At 38.1% G+C, this 15,441-nt stretch overlaps 1 protein-coding gene across 1 annotated transcript; it reads left to right on the top strand.

Moving 5' to 3' along the window:
- Positions 1–1,268: 1,268 nt before the first annotated feature.
- Positions 1,269–5,839, top strand: LOC103967156 (transcription factor MYB11). The gene is made up of 3 exons (XM_009380415.2): positions 1,269–1,633; positions 1,728–1,857; positions 4,545–5,839. Exons 1-3 carry the CDS (start codon positions 1,501–1,503, stop codon positions 5,755–5,757), a joined length of 1,476 nt encoding a protein of 491 aa, XP_009378690.2. The 5' UTR covers positions 1,269–1,500; the 3' UTR covers positions 5,758–5,839.
- Positions 5,840–15,441: the final 9,602 nt, after the last annotated feature.

The following is a 15,441-nucleotide window of genomic DNA, read 5'->3' as shown; positions in this document are numbered from 1 at the left end:
ATTTTCTAGCTCAGAACTTGAGTGGGCTGCAGCCCACCTCATCCTGACCAATGGGGCCCGTTACAAATGAATTAATAACAGAAAAATATCAGAAGAAATAAAAATAAAATGATTACGTGGTGATTGGTAGAAAGAAACACGTCGAGGATTCTTCAAGTTTTCAAGAGGAGGCTTGAATTGAATGAACGAATGGCCCGGAGAGAGCAGAGCAAGAACATCATCAGCAAAATTAAGTATATACGATATAAATAAATGCGGTGGTTGCATTTAAATGTTGTTGTTACGATTTGTTTTTTCGTGAAAACTCATTGATGGATGGATTGTGAAAAACGTTTGTTGTAACATAAAATTAGTGAAGAAATAAGACCAAGGGGTCAGCTAGCAGCTCACATCTCCAATACTGAGTAGAGAGTATGCTAAGCTACGGACGTAGCCTTACATATATAATTAGGTACGTGAAAGCCCTCCTACTTAACGGAAAAATGAAATAAGAGAAGGGAAGATGGATTGGGTGGAGACTCATGAATACTAATTCTAGAGAGGATCTCATTATATTTAAATAGTTCAAATTCAAGTGATTGAATATTAGAAAAGTAGGACGTAGATAAGATTATAAATATTTTGGAGACAGAAAATACGAACAGAACATTTGATTTTGGACAAGAATTGTCTATCCTCCCGTGCCCTTCTATTTGTGTGATCACAGTTAAATCACGTCAACATTTTATATTACTATTTATTTTTATCTTATTATCTTTATAAAAAAATAATATAAAATATTAACATAGTTTAATCATGATCATACAAAACAGGAGGACACGGGAGGACATACAATTTTTGTCCTTTGATTTTTTAGGAAGGACATGACATGACTAGTAGGTTGGGACGGAGGGAGGGAGAGAGGGCCCGGAGGTTCATCAACGTGGGAGATACAATCCTCACGATGAGAGATTTTTCAATGTGATCAGCATACGAGATAGTACATCACGTGTTATTATACAAATTGTGAGATTTGTGTGTCAAAAAATTAATTACTTGAAAAATAAAAATTTTCACCACTTACATAAATATACATAATATACCATTCGTGTTCCCGTCACATTTAAAATTTTCCTCATCACGAGGCCCTCGACACAGAGGCAGCCACGAGTGTGGTATGGACATGTAGACCTCGTGGCACAATCTTCCACCACACGTCCGTCTCTATCAATATTCAATTTTTTATTTAATGGCGAACCCCACCTCCACCTCCACCAGTCCACCAGTACACCTCCCTTCTCTCTCTCTCTCTCTCTCTCTCTCTCTCTCCCCCTCTCTCTCTCTATCTCGGGGGCTCATATTTATCCCACCCTGCTGGACCCTCTCCTTGTGTAAATCACGTTTTTAAAACCCTCGTCTTAGCAGCCTCAGAGTGATCTTTGTCGCAGTGAGGACTCGTTACTTGTGAATTATCTCTGTTGTATATATTCTTGGCTCGGTCGAGAGATTAACTGGAGAGAAATGGGGAGGGCGCCTTGCTGTGAGAAAGTCGGTCTCAAGAAGGGAAGGTGGACGGCGGAGGAGGATGAAATGTTACTCAATTATATCCAGGCCAATGGGGAAGGCTCCTGGAGGTGTTTACCGAAGAATGCAGGTACCTACTTGTCCTTCTTATCATGAATTTGTTAATAATTATGCATCGTACAATTAAATTAAATTAATAATATTATTAATTATTCAACTTGAAGGGTTGCTGCGGTGTGGTAAGAGTTGCAGACTGAGATGGATAAACTATCTGAGAGCTGACTTAAAGAGGGGAAATATTTCTTCTCAAGAGGAAGATATCATCATCAAATTGCATGCCTCTTTGGGTAATAGGTTAGTCACTCACTCATAAGCCTGGGCATTAATTAAATTCATAAATTAGCCTAATTATAATTATTTTCCCATGCACTTCATTTTCATGGATCGTAATTCTTTTACTAATAATTATATAAAAATTCAAACGCAAATAGAAACAGTCCAGAAGAGAAGAGGGGAATGGAGAGAGAAGAAGGGGGATATCATACAACATCAAAGTATCGTCTTCTCTCCCCATTCCCCTCCTCTCTTCTGGATTCTGAATTGTCAACATTCTTTTCCTTGCAGCTATTATTGTTATGTTTTTTTATGCTGTCCGTGTCATTGTCATTTGTCGGCAAACAAATTTGCTTTTTGTCGTTACTTGGGTAAGGCGTATACTCTGGCAAACCATTTGAGTACTCCAGACTACTAGTACTCCGAGTACTTTAATCATTAATTTTTATATTTATATTTTAAATAAAAATCTCGAATGAACATCCTCTCTAAATTCTCTGAGGATTTTGAAGATTTTCTAATCATGTTTATTCGTTATATATTGTGCAGTCAGAAATTATTTTAAATTTTATATTTAAAATTGAATACAAATAGTATTTGATAAAAACTGATCGTAAAATTTACGACGAATGAGGGAGGGCTTGTCAACTATTTGTCTCATTTTCTTTCAATTTTGCCCTCACTTTTAAATACACAATATTTGACATGAGGAGGGTAAAATAGTAAGTTTGTAGTTTTTGAACATTTTCTTTATTATGCCCTTACTTTTGATACACAATATTTACATAAGAAGGGCAAAATAGTAATTTTATATCGAAATATTTACCTAAGATAAAAAATATGCATTTATTAAGAGAAATTATCTCATCATCATTTTTTCATACATGTAAGTGAAATCATGATTTTTTTGGATTTTCCTATTTTGTCCTCACTTTTGATACACTATTGACAAAAATGAGAGCAACATAGAAAAAAAAAAAAAAGGGAAAAAAGTTGACAAGGAGGCTTATCTTAATAATAGTATAAAAAAAATATGCACTTATTAAGAGAAATTGTTCACACACACACAAAGTGTATGCTCTCTGCTAGCACTAATTATTATTATTGTTGTTTGTTTTGAGGGAAACACGTTGAATTGGTTTGTCGTGATTGAACCCGGATCCTCTTTGGATCCCCAAAAATTAAGTTTAATGATCAAATGATTCGAATTCTTTTAAAAGTTATAATATTATAATCGTTAGATCAAATTTCAACAATCCGAATCATTTGATCATTAAACTCAATTTGTGGAGAATCGGAGATAATCCGAATGCACCGTGATCATATCAACTCTCCACCGTTAAAAAAAAAAAAGCACATTTACTCTGCACCGGTTTGACCAATTTTTAATACCAAATAATGTATGGCTTCTTTTGTAATTACAACGATTTGATAAATATAGAAGCTCCTCCATAATTTCTCATGCACCACATTTTTTTACTTGATTTCTCGTGCACCACATTTTTTTACTGCATTATCTAAAGCATATCATAGATACTGTTTGTCTCCTATTGAGGGACTTACTTACCACTTACAATTAATAAAGTTTTATCACTTGAACATCATAATTGAAACTGTTTGTTCTCTTTATTATCTATTAAGATTATATCTGCAAAAAATTATTCAATTTGAATATCGTTTAGTCATCTATACGTGTTAAATCAATCAATAATTTTGATAACAAATAGTATCCTCATGATGAACTGTTCATTTGTTTTATGTATATGGATGATTGAAAATCTCCAAATTATATATATATTTTTTTCCATATCTTTGGATGATGAAAAGATAATGAACGATTTTGATAATGATGTTTGAACGATAAATGCTCGTTAAGCGTAGATGAGAAGACAAATAAGTCCCCCATGGGATACACAAGCACTATATCATATCAAATGTCCCCACAGGCCACACGAACTGAAAAAGGAAAATAAAAGAAAGGGTTGAATTAGTTTAGAAAGATTTGTATTATAGAGTATATTCCGTTACTATGGTGATAAATGTTTAGTATGTAATACCATGAGTAGACTTTTCTTCACATGGTATTGTTTTATACTGAGTACACAGAGTTACTATGTCAGTGTTCCATGTTAATTATGCAATATGATAAATAGTTTTTTTCACATGATATTGTATGATTAATATAAAAACTCACAACTATAAACTATAATGTCTCGTGCCAATTATGCAATAGTAGGTATAAGTTGTTTTCTTCCATGTCATATTGTCTGACTAGCACAAGTTGCCGTTGTTTACATTTTCTTGTCTTTATGCTCGCGATAATCAAACTGGCTTGACAATTTTTCTTTGGGACCATAAAATTTGGCCTTCAAATTTAATGTAAAGGGGAACAAAGACAAACCTAGCTAGCTGTAGATATCAGATATTATAGCATTATGTAATGTTAGAGAGACTAAATTTGTAGGTAAAATTTTGTAACTTAATGATATGAAAGTTGATGATTGAATTATTACTTAAGCGTCGATAAACGTATTCATTTTTTATAGATAATACATCATTTAGTTTGTAAATTTTGTCTATTTAGAATTACTCCTAGTATATAATGTTCGTTTCTTTTCTTTCTAAATATGCAAATGCAAATAAAGTTTTGATTTAACGTTGCTGGTTAATTAATAATTACTGTCATTATGAATGTATATATGATGCAGGTGGTCTTTGATAGCGGGTCAATTACCAGGAAGAACAGACAATGAAATAAAGAACTACTGGAACTCTCACTTGAGCAGAAAAATTGGCACCTTCAGGAGGCCTGCCACCACCACCGCCATTACTACTGAAATTAGCACCAGTTTCCCACCAGCCGGTGATGAAGTTTCCGCAGCTATGGAATTAGGCCCTCCCAAAAGAAGGGGCGGCAGAACCAGTCGCTGGGCCATGAAGAAGGACAAAACCTCCTCTACCACCAAACCCAAAGGCCTCAAGGCCCGGCTGAGGCAGAGCCACCACAAACACGATAATATTGCTGCTGCTGCTGATGATGATGATGATCGTCTCAATAATGCCCACGAGGCAATTGCCTTGCCTACTAAAAGTAATAATAAAAACGTGGACACCATGCAGGACGGTTACGTGCTACCAATGGGGGTCCCGGACCAGCAGCAGGAAACTAGAGGTGGAGGAACCGCAATGCCGGCAACGGTCATTGATCATCAGAAAGAAACTGATGGCGAAAAACTAATTTTAGGACCACATCCACATGTACATGGCGACGATGATATGAATGAATATGTCGGCATTAATGGAGGGTTGTTGGGTTTTACTGACTACTTGATGGACGACATTAATGAGGACGAGATACTGGATCCAAATGGGGCTATGGCTTTAAGTTCAAGTGAAATAAACATTCATCAAGATGCTGATCATTTTCCGAACGCGGTTATAAGTGATCATCAGGACACAGAATTACCTTCGTCATGTGACCAACTAGTCATAAGTCCAAACAAAGTTATGAAGACGACGACAACAACGACGACTACTACTACGGCAGCCAGTGATGATCATCACGATCAGGAGCTAGAGAGTAGCAGCTGCGGTTGTAATTTGAGCTCCACGTCGTCGATCTCAAACTCAAACGGAAAAGTTGTGACGGGGGACTTGCATTCATGCGGCTCTTCATTGTCACTGACAAATACTATTAATTGTGATACGGAGGACGGTCATACTGCAGGTGGATTCGGAGATCACGATCAAATATTATGGGATTGGGAGAGTGTACTTAGCAATGCTGGGACTGGGCATGACTACTTATGGGATGGCCATGACAGACAAAACATGCTGTCTTGGTTGCGGGAAGGAGAATCTGCTACTGCTGCTGGTGATGGTGATCATGCTGATGCCATGGTGGCTTGGCTTCTATCTTGAATGTTCAATTCAATTTGTTGTACACTAGCCTTTTGTCAATTTGTTGTTTCTTTGGTTTTATTGGACTTTTTTTATGTTTGAATGAGAAAGATTCCATTAATTAATTAAAATGAGAGACAAAGAATATAATTTCACGATTATAAATACAATAAAAGACAATATAAAATCTCAACTACGTAAGCACATTCAACCATAATGCTCATGAGGACAAAATATTACATCACTTTCTAATGACAAAGAAGCTCTTGTGAAACATCACGAAATGATCCTCGTAGTCTTACGCAGGGCACACAAACTAAAAACCGAAGCCAAAAACTATAGTCGGCGATGGTAAATGTTTTCTTTGTTTTTCTCTCACTCGTTGATAAAAGTACTTGATGAATGTTATTGTTGATTTGTATAATATTTTCTTTTAATTATGAGATTCCTATTATTTTGGGTTTCCTTATTTAGATTGTAGATTGCTTGTAATTATTCTTTCATAAGACAACCGAGCGACAAATGTTGTATTTGTTTCTTGATGGGCTTGATGATGTGTTTGATCAGGTTTGTGGCGAAATAAAGCACAAAGACCCACCACTTGAACTTCATACTGCTTATGTGTATGTCCGTCGTGAAGCGGATCACAAAGAAGCTATGAAGATGGAAGGCTAAAGGTCAGAACCGACTATAATGGCAGCCAAGGCCTGAGGCCCCTCCAACCGCACCGACCAAGGTGGGTTCGAGACTAAAATTGGACAGCCAAAAACCTGCCAAACCAGTTGTGATCGTTCTCAGGTAAATGTCTGCATTGTGGTATGACATGACAGTCCAAAAGCTGGTGTTTCGAGCTGATTGGGTATCCCGAGAATTAGGATAAGACACATGACCCTCGCTTCAACAAACCTCGAGCTTCTGTTGCAGAAACCAATGATGATTCAACGGATGTAGCAAGCAAAGCATCTTCTCTGATTGCTGCGGCAGGTACCAATGGTAAGGCACTTAATGTCTTCACTTCTGTTATGAATAATACATGAATAGTTGATTATGGAGCTACTGAACATATGACTTGTGATTCTAGACAGGTTTCCTCACTAAAAAAACTTTACCCACACCGAGGTTAATGTGGCTAATGGTGATGCCGCCCCAGTTCTTGGGGAAGGCACGGTTTCCCTTTTTGATACCATGAAACTTGATATTGTCCTTGTGGTTCCCTCATTGAATTACAATTTATTGTCGGTTGCCCAAATAACCCTTAACTTACACTATTTGGTGGTTTTTTGGCCTTATTTTTTTGTCTTTACGGACATCCAGGCGCGGAAGGCGACTGGTTGTGGTATTAGACGAGGGAAGCTGTACTTCATCGAGTTGAATTCCAGTAGCTCGGGATTGCTCACTCAAGCATTGTCAGTGAATGGGACTCCAGCTGAGAATAATAAAGGGTCCAACGTATGGATATGGCACCGTTGTCTTGCCATGCTTCGTTTGGTTATTTGCATAAGTTATTTCCTAGTTTGTTTGTGAAAAACGATGTTTCTCAGATTAAGTGTGATGTGTGTGAAATGGCTAAGAGCCATCGAACTTTTTTTCCTCCAAGTTTAAATAAGAGTTCCGTTCCTTTTATGATTGTGCACTCAGATGTTTGAGGCCCTTCCAAAATTGCCTTTTTGGTGGAGCTCATTGGTTTGTCTTATTTATTGCTGATCGTATGAGAATGACTTGGGTTACTTTGTTAAAATAAAAAAGTGATGTTAGTATGGCCTTTCAGAAATTTCACAAAATGGTTTCGATACAATACAATATGAAAATTAAGGTGGTTCGAAGTGATAATGGAGGCGAGTATGTTAATACTAAACTCCGTTCTTTCTTTGACATGCACGATATTGTTCATCAGGCCACATGTCTATATACCCTTCAACAGAATGGGGTGGCTAAACAGAAGAATCGACATTTATTAAAAATGGTTTGTGCTTCTCTTCTTGAGGCACGTCTTCCCTTATATTATTGGGGTGCGACTTTCACATCTGCTGCCTACCTTATTAATTGGCTTCCCTTTCGTACTCTCAAGTTTCAGACACCGTTTTATACTTTTATGTCTCTCTTCAGTTGCCCATCAGTCCCTAACATTTCCCCTTGTGTTCTTGACTGCGTGGCTTTCGTGCACGTGCACCCTTCACAACGGCAAAACAAACTTGAACATCAAGCTCTTCGATATGTGTTTATGGGGCATGTTACTACTCAGAAAGGCTGTCGGTGCTATCACCTTCTAACCAAGAAAATGTTTATCACTGCCGATCTCACTTTTCATGAAACGGAGATGTATTTTGGTTCCTTTGAGTACTCACTTTAAGGGGAGTTTCAAGGCAATGAAATTCGTATGTTTGATTATGGAACCAAGCAGCACGTTGCAGTGCAGCCAATAGGCCATTGCACAACAACCTACCATTGAACAAATGTCGACTGCACAACAGCCAAGCTTCGAGCAAGTTGTTGCTGCACAACAGCTTCTTGTCGAGCCTAAGATAGCAGAAAACACTGCCCCCTTAGTCCCCTTGCAGTTGGAACCAACTGTTGTAAAAGAAATAGTACATGCCGACTCGTCTTTCAGTGATTCTCATTACCAATCATCTTTTACTCCAAATGGATCATCGCTTTGTAGTCTCCCGAAAATGATTAATCGAGGTATTCCTAAACCCACTTATGAGGCAGACTCTAAGTGTAAAACTAAATATTCGGTGAGCAAACCAACTCACAACTCGAGAGTGAGGTACCCATTAAACAACTATGTGTCCACCTTACACTTGTCTGAATTAAATAAGTCGTTTGTAAATCAATTGTCTACTTATATATTCCTAACTGTGTGCAGGAAGTTTTAGCCGATCCTAGATGGAAAGAAGCAATGAATAAGGAATTAAGATTGTTGAAGAAGAATATTACCTTGGAACTATCGGACTTGCCAGCAGGTAAGAAACCTGTGGGATGTAAATAGGTCTATACAGTGAAATACAAAGCAGATGGAATGGTCGATCGGTTTAAAGCAAGACTTGTGGAAAAATGGTACACTCAGAAATATGGCATAGATTACACCGACACCTTTGCGCCAGTAGCCAAGATCAATACTGTTAGAGTTCTATTGTCTATGGTAGTGAACCTAGATTGGCCACTTCAACATTTTAATGTAAAAAATGCATTCCTACATAGAGATTTGACTAAAAAAGTTTATATGGAGCTTCCATTGGGATGTACCAAAATAGAAATGAACAAGGGTAAAGTATGTAAGCTAAAGAAGTCATTATATAGATTAAAACAGTCATCAAGAGCATGGTTCGGCAGGTTCACTAAATCAATGAAGGCATTTGGGTATAGTCAGAGCAATTGGGATCACACCTTGTTCTTGAAACGGAATAATGAAAAGATTACAACACTCATTGCATATGTGGATGACATGGTGGTTACAAGGAATGACACAGTTAAACAATTTGCTCCAAAGAAGTATTTGTCTACGGAGTTTGAAATGAAAGATCTTGGATCTCTAAAATACTTTCTTGGGATCGAGGTATCAAGAGGCAAGTCTGGAATATTCTTGTCCCAAAGAAAGTATATCATTGATTTGTTAAAGGAAACCGAGATGTCAGCTTGTAAACCTATTGCAACTCCGTTGGCTGAAGGAATGAAGTTGAGTCTTGACCATAATCATGTACCGGTAAACAAAGGAAGATATCAATGGTTAGTTGGAAGATTGATGTATTTGGCACATACAAGACCTGATCTTGCTCATGCCTTGAGCGTAGTTAGTCAGTATATGCATGATTCGGGGGAGCAACATATGAGTACAGTTATGAAGATATTGTGTTACTTGAAGGGGAGTCCAGGTAAAGAAATTATGTTTAAGAAAAATGAGCATTTTAGAATCAAAGGGTATACTAATGCCGACTAGGTGGGTTCAGTAGATGACCGATACTCAACATCAGGATATTTTACTTTTGTTGGTGGTAATCTAGTAACATGGAGAAGTAAAAAGCAGAATGTAGTAGTTCGTTCGAGTGCATAAGCGGAATATAAAGGTATGACTCTTGGTATTTGTGAACTCTTGTGGCTTAAGTTTCTATTACAAGATTTGGGGGTTAACCATAGTCTGCCAATGAAGTTATTTTGTGACAACAAGGCTGCTAGGGATATCACTCATAATCCGGTACAACATGATAGGACGAAGCATGTGGAGGTTGATAGGTTCTTCATTAAAGAAAAATTAGAGGGAAAAGTAATTGCATTTCCCCTGATTAGGATCGAGGATCAAGTGGCTGACATACTCACAAATGCCCGTTCTAGTGACAAGTTCTCAAGTTTCTTGGACAAGTTGGGTATGTGTGACATATATGCACCAACTTGAGGAGAAGTGTTGACTTGTATAATATTTTCCTTTAATTCTGGGATTCCTATTATTTTGGGTTTCCTTGTTTACGTTGTAGGTTACTTGTAATTATTCTTTCTTTATTATAGTAGGATTGTACATGATTATATATACCTCGGAATGAGAAAAATACAATAAACACATTCAAAGTATTCTCTTATGTTATAAGTTAACGTCCTATATATCTTGATTAATTTCCACTTCTTATACTTGGTTAATTGCTTTCTTTGTCAAAGTTTCTTTGAATGAGGAAGTGATAATTAAGTGAGATGGAGTACTCCATTAAAAGAAATCAATTAATTCAAGACAGGAAGTTTCTACTTGTTTTTATTGTGATCCATAATTGTCGTTTTTACATGTTACCTGACAATTGATACAATGGTGACATGCAATGAATTAATTAAAAACTACAAGGTCCACTATTAAGGCAAGCTTTACATGCATGGCGAGCCATTTACTCACTGATGTGTAAATACGTACTTACAACCATTTAGCACTTAATTTGTCTCCAAAGCCAATCTTAATACAATCTTCTTCCCTTCAAATTAATTCCAGCAAGTAGGTACGATCAACATCATAGCGGGATTAGTTTTCCTCGGACAACACCCACAATGTAGGTACGATCATACCATCACTATAGTTTAAAGAAAGCACTGTACTATATATTTACATTTAGAGCAAAGCATCTTAACTCTTAATTGTATACAGAGATCTGTAGACATCAAAATTTTGGTGAAATAAATATTCACCAACGCATTAAAGTTTTGACAGACCATGAATACATGGCATGTGCCATATGTCTCACAAATCGTACACATGGATGAGACTCATCAAAATCGGACTAGTTATCAAGAAGGACACATGTCAACATTTGGTGGAAATGAATTGTTTGATTTTAATTTAATTAAATCAAATATTAATTGATGGAGACAAATCATGAACCGGCCCACAAATCAAGTCCTGGTCCTTTTGTCGATTAATCAAGCCCACAATCAAGGCCAAATCCATCCGTAGTCAAGGCTTGGAAAGTCTATAAATAGGAGGCTCCAAGACAAAGAAAGGGGTCCAGAAATCATTTCACACCCAGACACTGAAGCTTTGCAACTCTGAAGCTCTCAAGTACTCAAACCCTCTAAACACTCAAACACTCAAGAAGACTCGGAAAATCCGTTGTGTTCTTCGCCAAATCCTATGAAGAACCACTAAGCACCCCTACACGTGTTGGTTCCTCCATTGCCAAGAGCCAAAACTTTGCGGCATCCGTTCATCCAAGATCAAGTCATCGCGACCCTTGGATCAACAACACTACATCTACACATTTCGGAGATTGAATCAGAGGATCAAGTTGTAAAGAAATTGTAACCCTAAATTTACATTAATTCAAATTTATTTTATACACATGTTCTTATCTCATTCGTCACAGGATTTTTGTGTTTACAAATTTGGCACGCCCAGGAGGACAATCTCTTCCTCTCATCTCTTTCTTCGTTCAAGAAATCCAAACATACTTCCAAACGCAATGGCATCAAAGAAGGGACAAACCATTCTCGCAACCAAGGGAATGAGCCTGAGTACTTCTATCGCAAGCGAAGAATCTTTTGGCGTGTTAACCCGGAGCAAAGTGAAGGCAGTCGCCACTCTTCAACATGCTACTTCAAAGTTGGTGCCACTGAGGGAGTAAAGGGAGCGTCAGAGGCGCGTGTTCGTCATCAACATAGCCCCGCTGGGGGCATCGAAGCATGCTGCTGTGGCATGTAGGATGTCATCCTAAAGCGGCTAGTGGGATTCGAAGAACTCGAGGGAGCACTCATTATCACTGGGTTCAGATGTGGACTCAAGTGCATGATCCTACTGCAGATCACCAACCAACAACCATTGCACGGAGACTTTGCCAGCACCCTTGATGTCTGCAAGAGAGTCACATTATTGGGTTGCACAAGTCATGATCATCAGTGCCACCTTCATTAAGGAACAACTTGCACAGATGAATGAGGATATCGCGAAGCTAACAAAGATTGTCGAGGAGAAATACGTGTAGATCGCTACGCTCATGAATATGTTGGAATCACAGCATGATGGAGAAGCTGACCTTGACCTAAAGAAGAATCAGCATGACGAATAGTCTGGCAAGAGAAAAACGCATCATGTCGACAAAGTTGGAGGGAAACAAAAACCAGTGTTCGAAGCTACATTAATGGGCTCTCTTTCCATCCAACAACTTCAAGACATGATCACAAACACCATCAAGACACAATATGGAGGCACTTCAAGGTATGCACTGATGTACTCGAAGCCATACACCAAGAGGATTGATAGCTTGCGGATGCTAATGGGGTACCAACCACCAAAGTTTATGCAGTTTAACGGAAAGGGGAACCCAAAGCAAGACATCGCTTATTTCGTCAAAACTTGCAACAATGTTAGGATGGAGGGAGACTACCTCGTAAAACAGTTTGTCCGCTTTCTGAATGGGAATACGTTCGATTGGTACACAGACCTAGAGCCTGAGTCCATCAACAACTGGGAGCAATTGAAGCGGGAACTCTTGAATCGTTTCTACAGTACTCGTCGCACTGTCAGCATGATGAAGCTCACAAGTACAAAGCAGTGGAATGATGATTCCACTACAATACTCGTCGCATTGTCAGCATGCTGGCGGTTGACTGCACCGTTGGCTGCGGAGTGCGGAGGGAGTGGGGATGTTGAGGTTGAAGCCTAATCGCCTCAGAACATTCACTGCCACTGGTAAAAGGGTTTTTCTTTCTCTAGCTGTTACTTTGGCTTCAAAACCCGATAGAATAGATGACGATTTCTGAGTATTCATTTCATTCTTTACAGGTGAAGAGCTCTTCATTTCATTCGTAACAAAGCTCATTCGGTAATTACTTCCGAATTTTACCTCAGTTTTTCAAATCCTTATTTATTTTTTAATGAATCATTATCAAGGCATGGCATTGCATTAATTTAATGCATACTATATGAATGACAAACCTCTAAATATATATAAGGATAGAAAATGATTGAGGAATAAGGCTTTATCTTGCATAACAACTCTTAAATTTCAGGTAGACGGGTCATGGGCCCACTTCAACAAGGTGTGGGGTCTCACGTGAAGTTTCACACATCGGCAACCACGTGGAGCGAAGTCGGGGCTCACTAGTTTGCGCGAGGTCAAAGGGGACCCACCTGTTCACGTGGATGTACGAGCCCGTCCCCTGGCTCTGATACCATCTTAAATTTCAGGTAGACGGGCCATGAGCCCACTCCAACAACACCGATACTGTCCCCACTTCGCCATCTGCTCAATCCGTCAGGTGTGGGGTTTTAATACAAAAGGTCTTGGTATTAGTTAGAGTGGGGTAATTCTATATAAAGGGCTTGTTCTCAAGTCCTCTGGCTAATGTGGGACAAAGGAATTCCAACAACAATGTCCCCCAGTCCTTTCATTCTTCATCTTCTGAAGATGACACCTGCTTCGAATTGGGCTCCCTACTCCCCATTTCCTAAAGCTCCAACTCATCCTCGGAAGTTGAAGTTGATGACAGAGAAGCTAAATTTAATTTGTCGTTTTTAAATTTAAGTTGTAGTTTTTAAATATAAGTTGTTGTTTTTAAATTTAAATAATAAATTATGTTTGGCCCTTTGGCTCTCGGTTGGAAATGGTTTTTTGTGACAGGGCTAAAACGAGTCCTATGGCCCTTGGTTGGAGATGGAGGCAAATATGATCCTGTAGTGTTCATTAAAATATTAAACGTCTGACCAGCCTTTAGTTGGAGATGGCCTAATGTCCCAACCTGGTACATTCATTACTTTGTTTATGTGCGTGTGCGCTATAGAGATATTACCTTTGCTTGCAGTTTCATGAATATTGTTGAACCGAGACATGCCATGTGGCCATGTGGTGTTACAAATTTCATTTCAAGCAGAAAACTAAGGGCTTGTTTGGTAGCGTATTTGAATCCAACTTTTTAAACTCAAAAACAATTTTCAAGTTTTAGGTCTTAAAAACTTGTTTGGTAAGACTATTTTCAAAAACTGAATTCAAGACTAACTAAAAAATATAGTCTATTCTCTGAAAACATAAAAAGTGAGTTTTTAGAGTTTTTAAGCTTAAACTCACTCATTTTCTCACCCTCATTCCTTCTCACTCCAAATCTATCTCTCTCTTTTCTTCTTTCTCTCACCTCTTTTCCCCCCCCCCTCCTTTTTCGTTTCTCCTCCAATCCGCTCTCTTCATTTTTTAGGTTCTTTTTCTCACTGATCTTTCTCTCTATCTCGTCCGATCCTCTCTCTTCTTTCTTTTTCCTTCATTCTCTTGCAACCCCCCCCCTTTTTTTTAGATCTCTTTGTTCTACTTTAAGTCGTAAGATTTAAAAATTTTAAATTGCATACCAATTAAGTTTTTGAGTCTTAAAGAAAATTGTTTTCAAGAAGTGTTCCCAAAAAATGTTTTGAGAAATGATAAAAATTTTCAAATAGGATACCAAACAAGTTTTAATCGTGCGAAGAGACCTCTAATGCCTTTAGAAAGCAGCATGAGATTGAAAGATGATTCCTCAAAACTGGGTAACTCTTGTCCAACTATTTAATTCTATCATGACAACTGCAACAATAACAACAATATTTATTTATTTATTCGAAAATATGACCTTCTCATCTATTACTATTGCAGTGAGAACATATCTGCAATCAACCTTCCCTATTGAAAGAGGCCCTTGCCCACTTTTACGAATATGTCATATACATTGTCGTTTACCCTTGAACTGTTGAATAACCCCCATTTTCCATTGTTTCTGGATAATTATTTACTGTCCATGATTCAAAAGAGCAGGTTCGGATTGGGAGGTTGTTGTACGGAGTTTCAGTCGTTCAATTGATCCACTGGAGGAGAAAGAGGAAGTTACCATTAGAATTACCAATAAACTCGGAGACAACAGACTCAGCAGTACACTCAAATGTGCACGTCTTGTGGTAGCTTAGAGGGGCTTGTAAGGACAAAAGAAGATGCAGTTGATGCCTTGTTTAGCGTGGAAGACAACGCAATAAAAAGGTAAGAAAACACTTACTCTTCTTTTCTTGATTTCGTTTGCATTTGTACCTTCATCAATAGCATTGCATTTGCTTTTTTTAATCTGGAAAGTACTGGACGCATATACAGATGACTACTGCCTGTCATAAGCTCTTTACTCCTGGGATTTTTTTGTATATATATTTGCTTGTGTATTCGGATGGAAGAGTGAAGAGCGCACCACTACAGTAATTGTTCAAGTCTAGGTGCTGCTCGACTAGATACA

Source organism: the organism of the source record quoted next, unplaced genomic scaffold (genome assembly GCF_019419815.1).
Source record: "Pyrus x bretschneideri cultivar Hongxiangsu unplaced genomic scaffold, Pyrus_bretschneideri_v1 Contig23, whole genome shotgun sequence".
Lineage (NCBI taxonomy): Eukaryota > Viridiplantae > Streptophyta > Magnoliopsida > Rosales > Rosaceae > Pyrus > Pyrus x bretschneideri.
The sequence above is the reverse complement of the archived record's forward strand: the minus strand, read 5'-3'. Positions and strand labels throughout refer to the sequence as shown.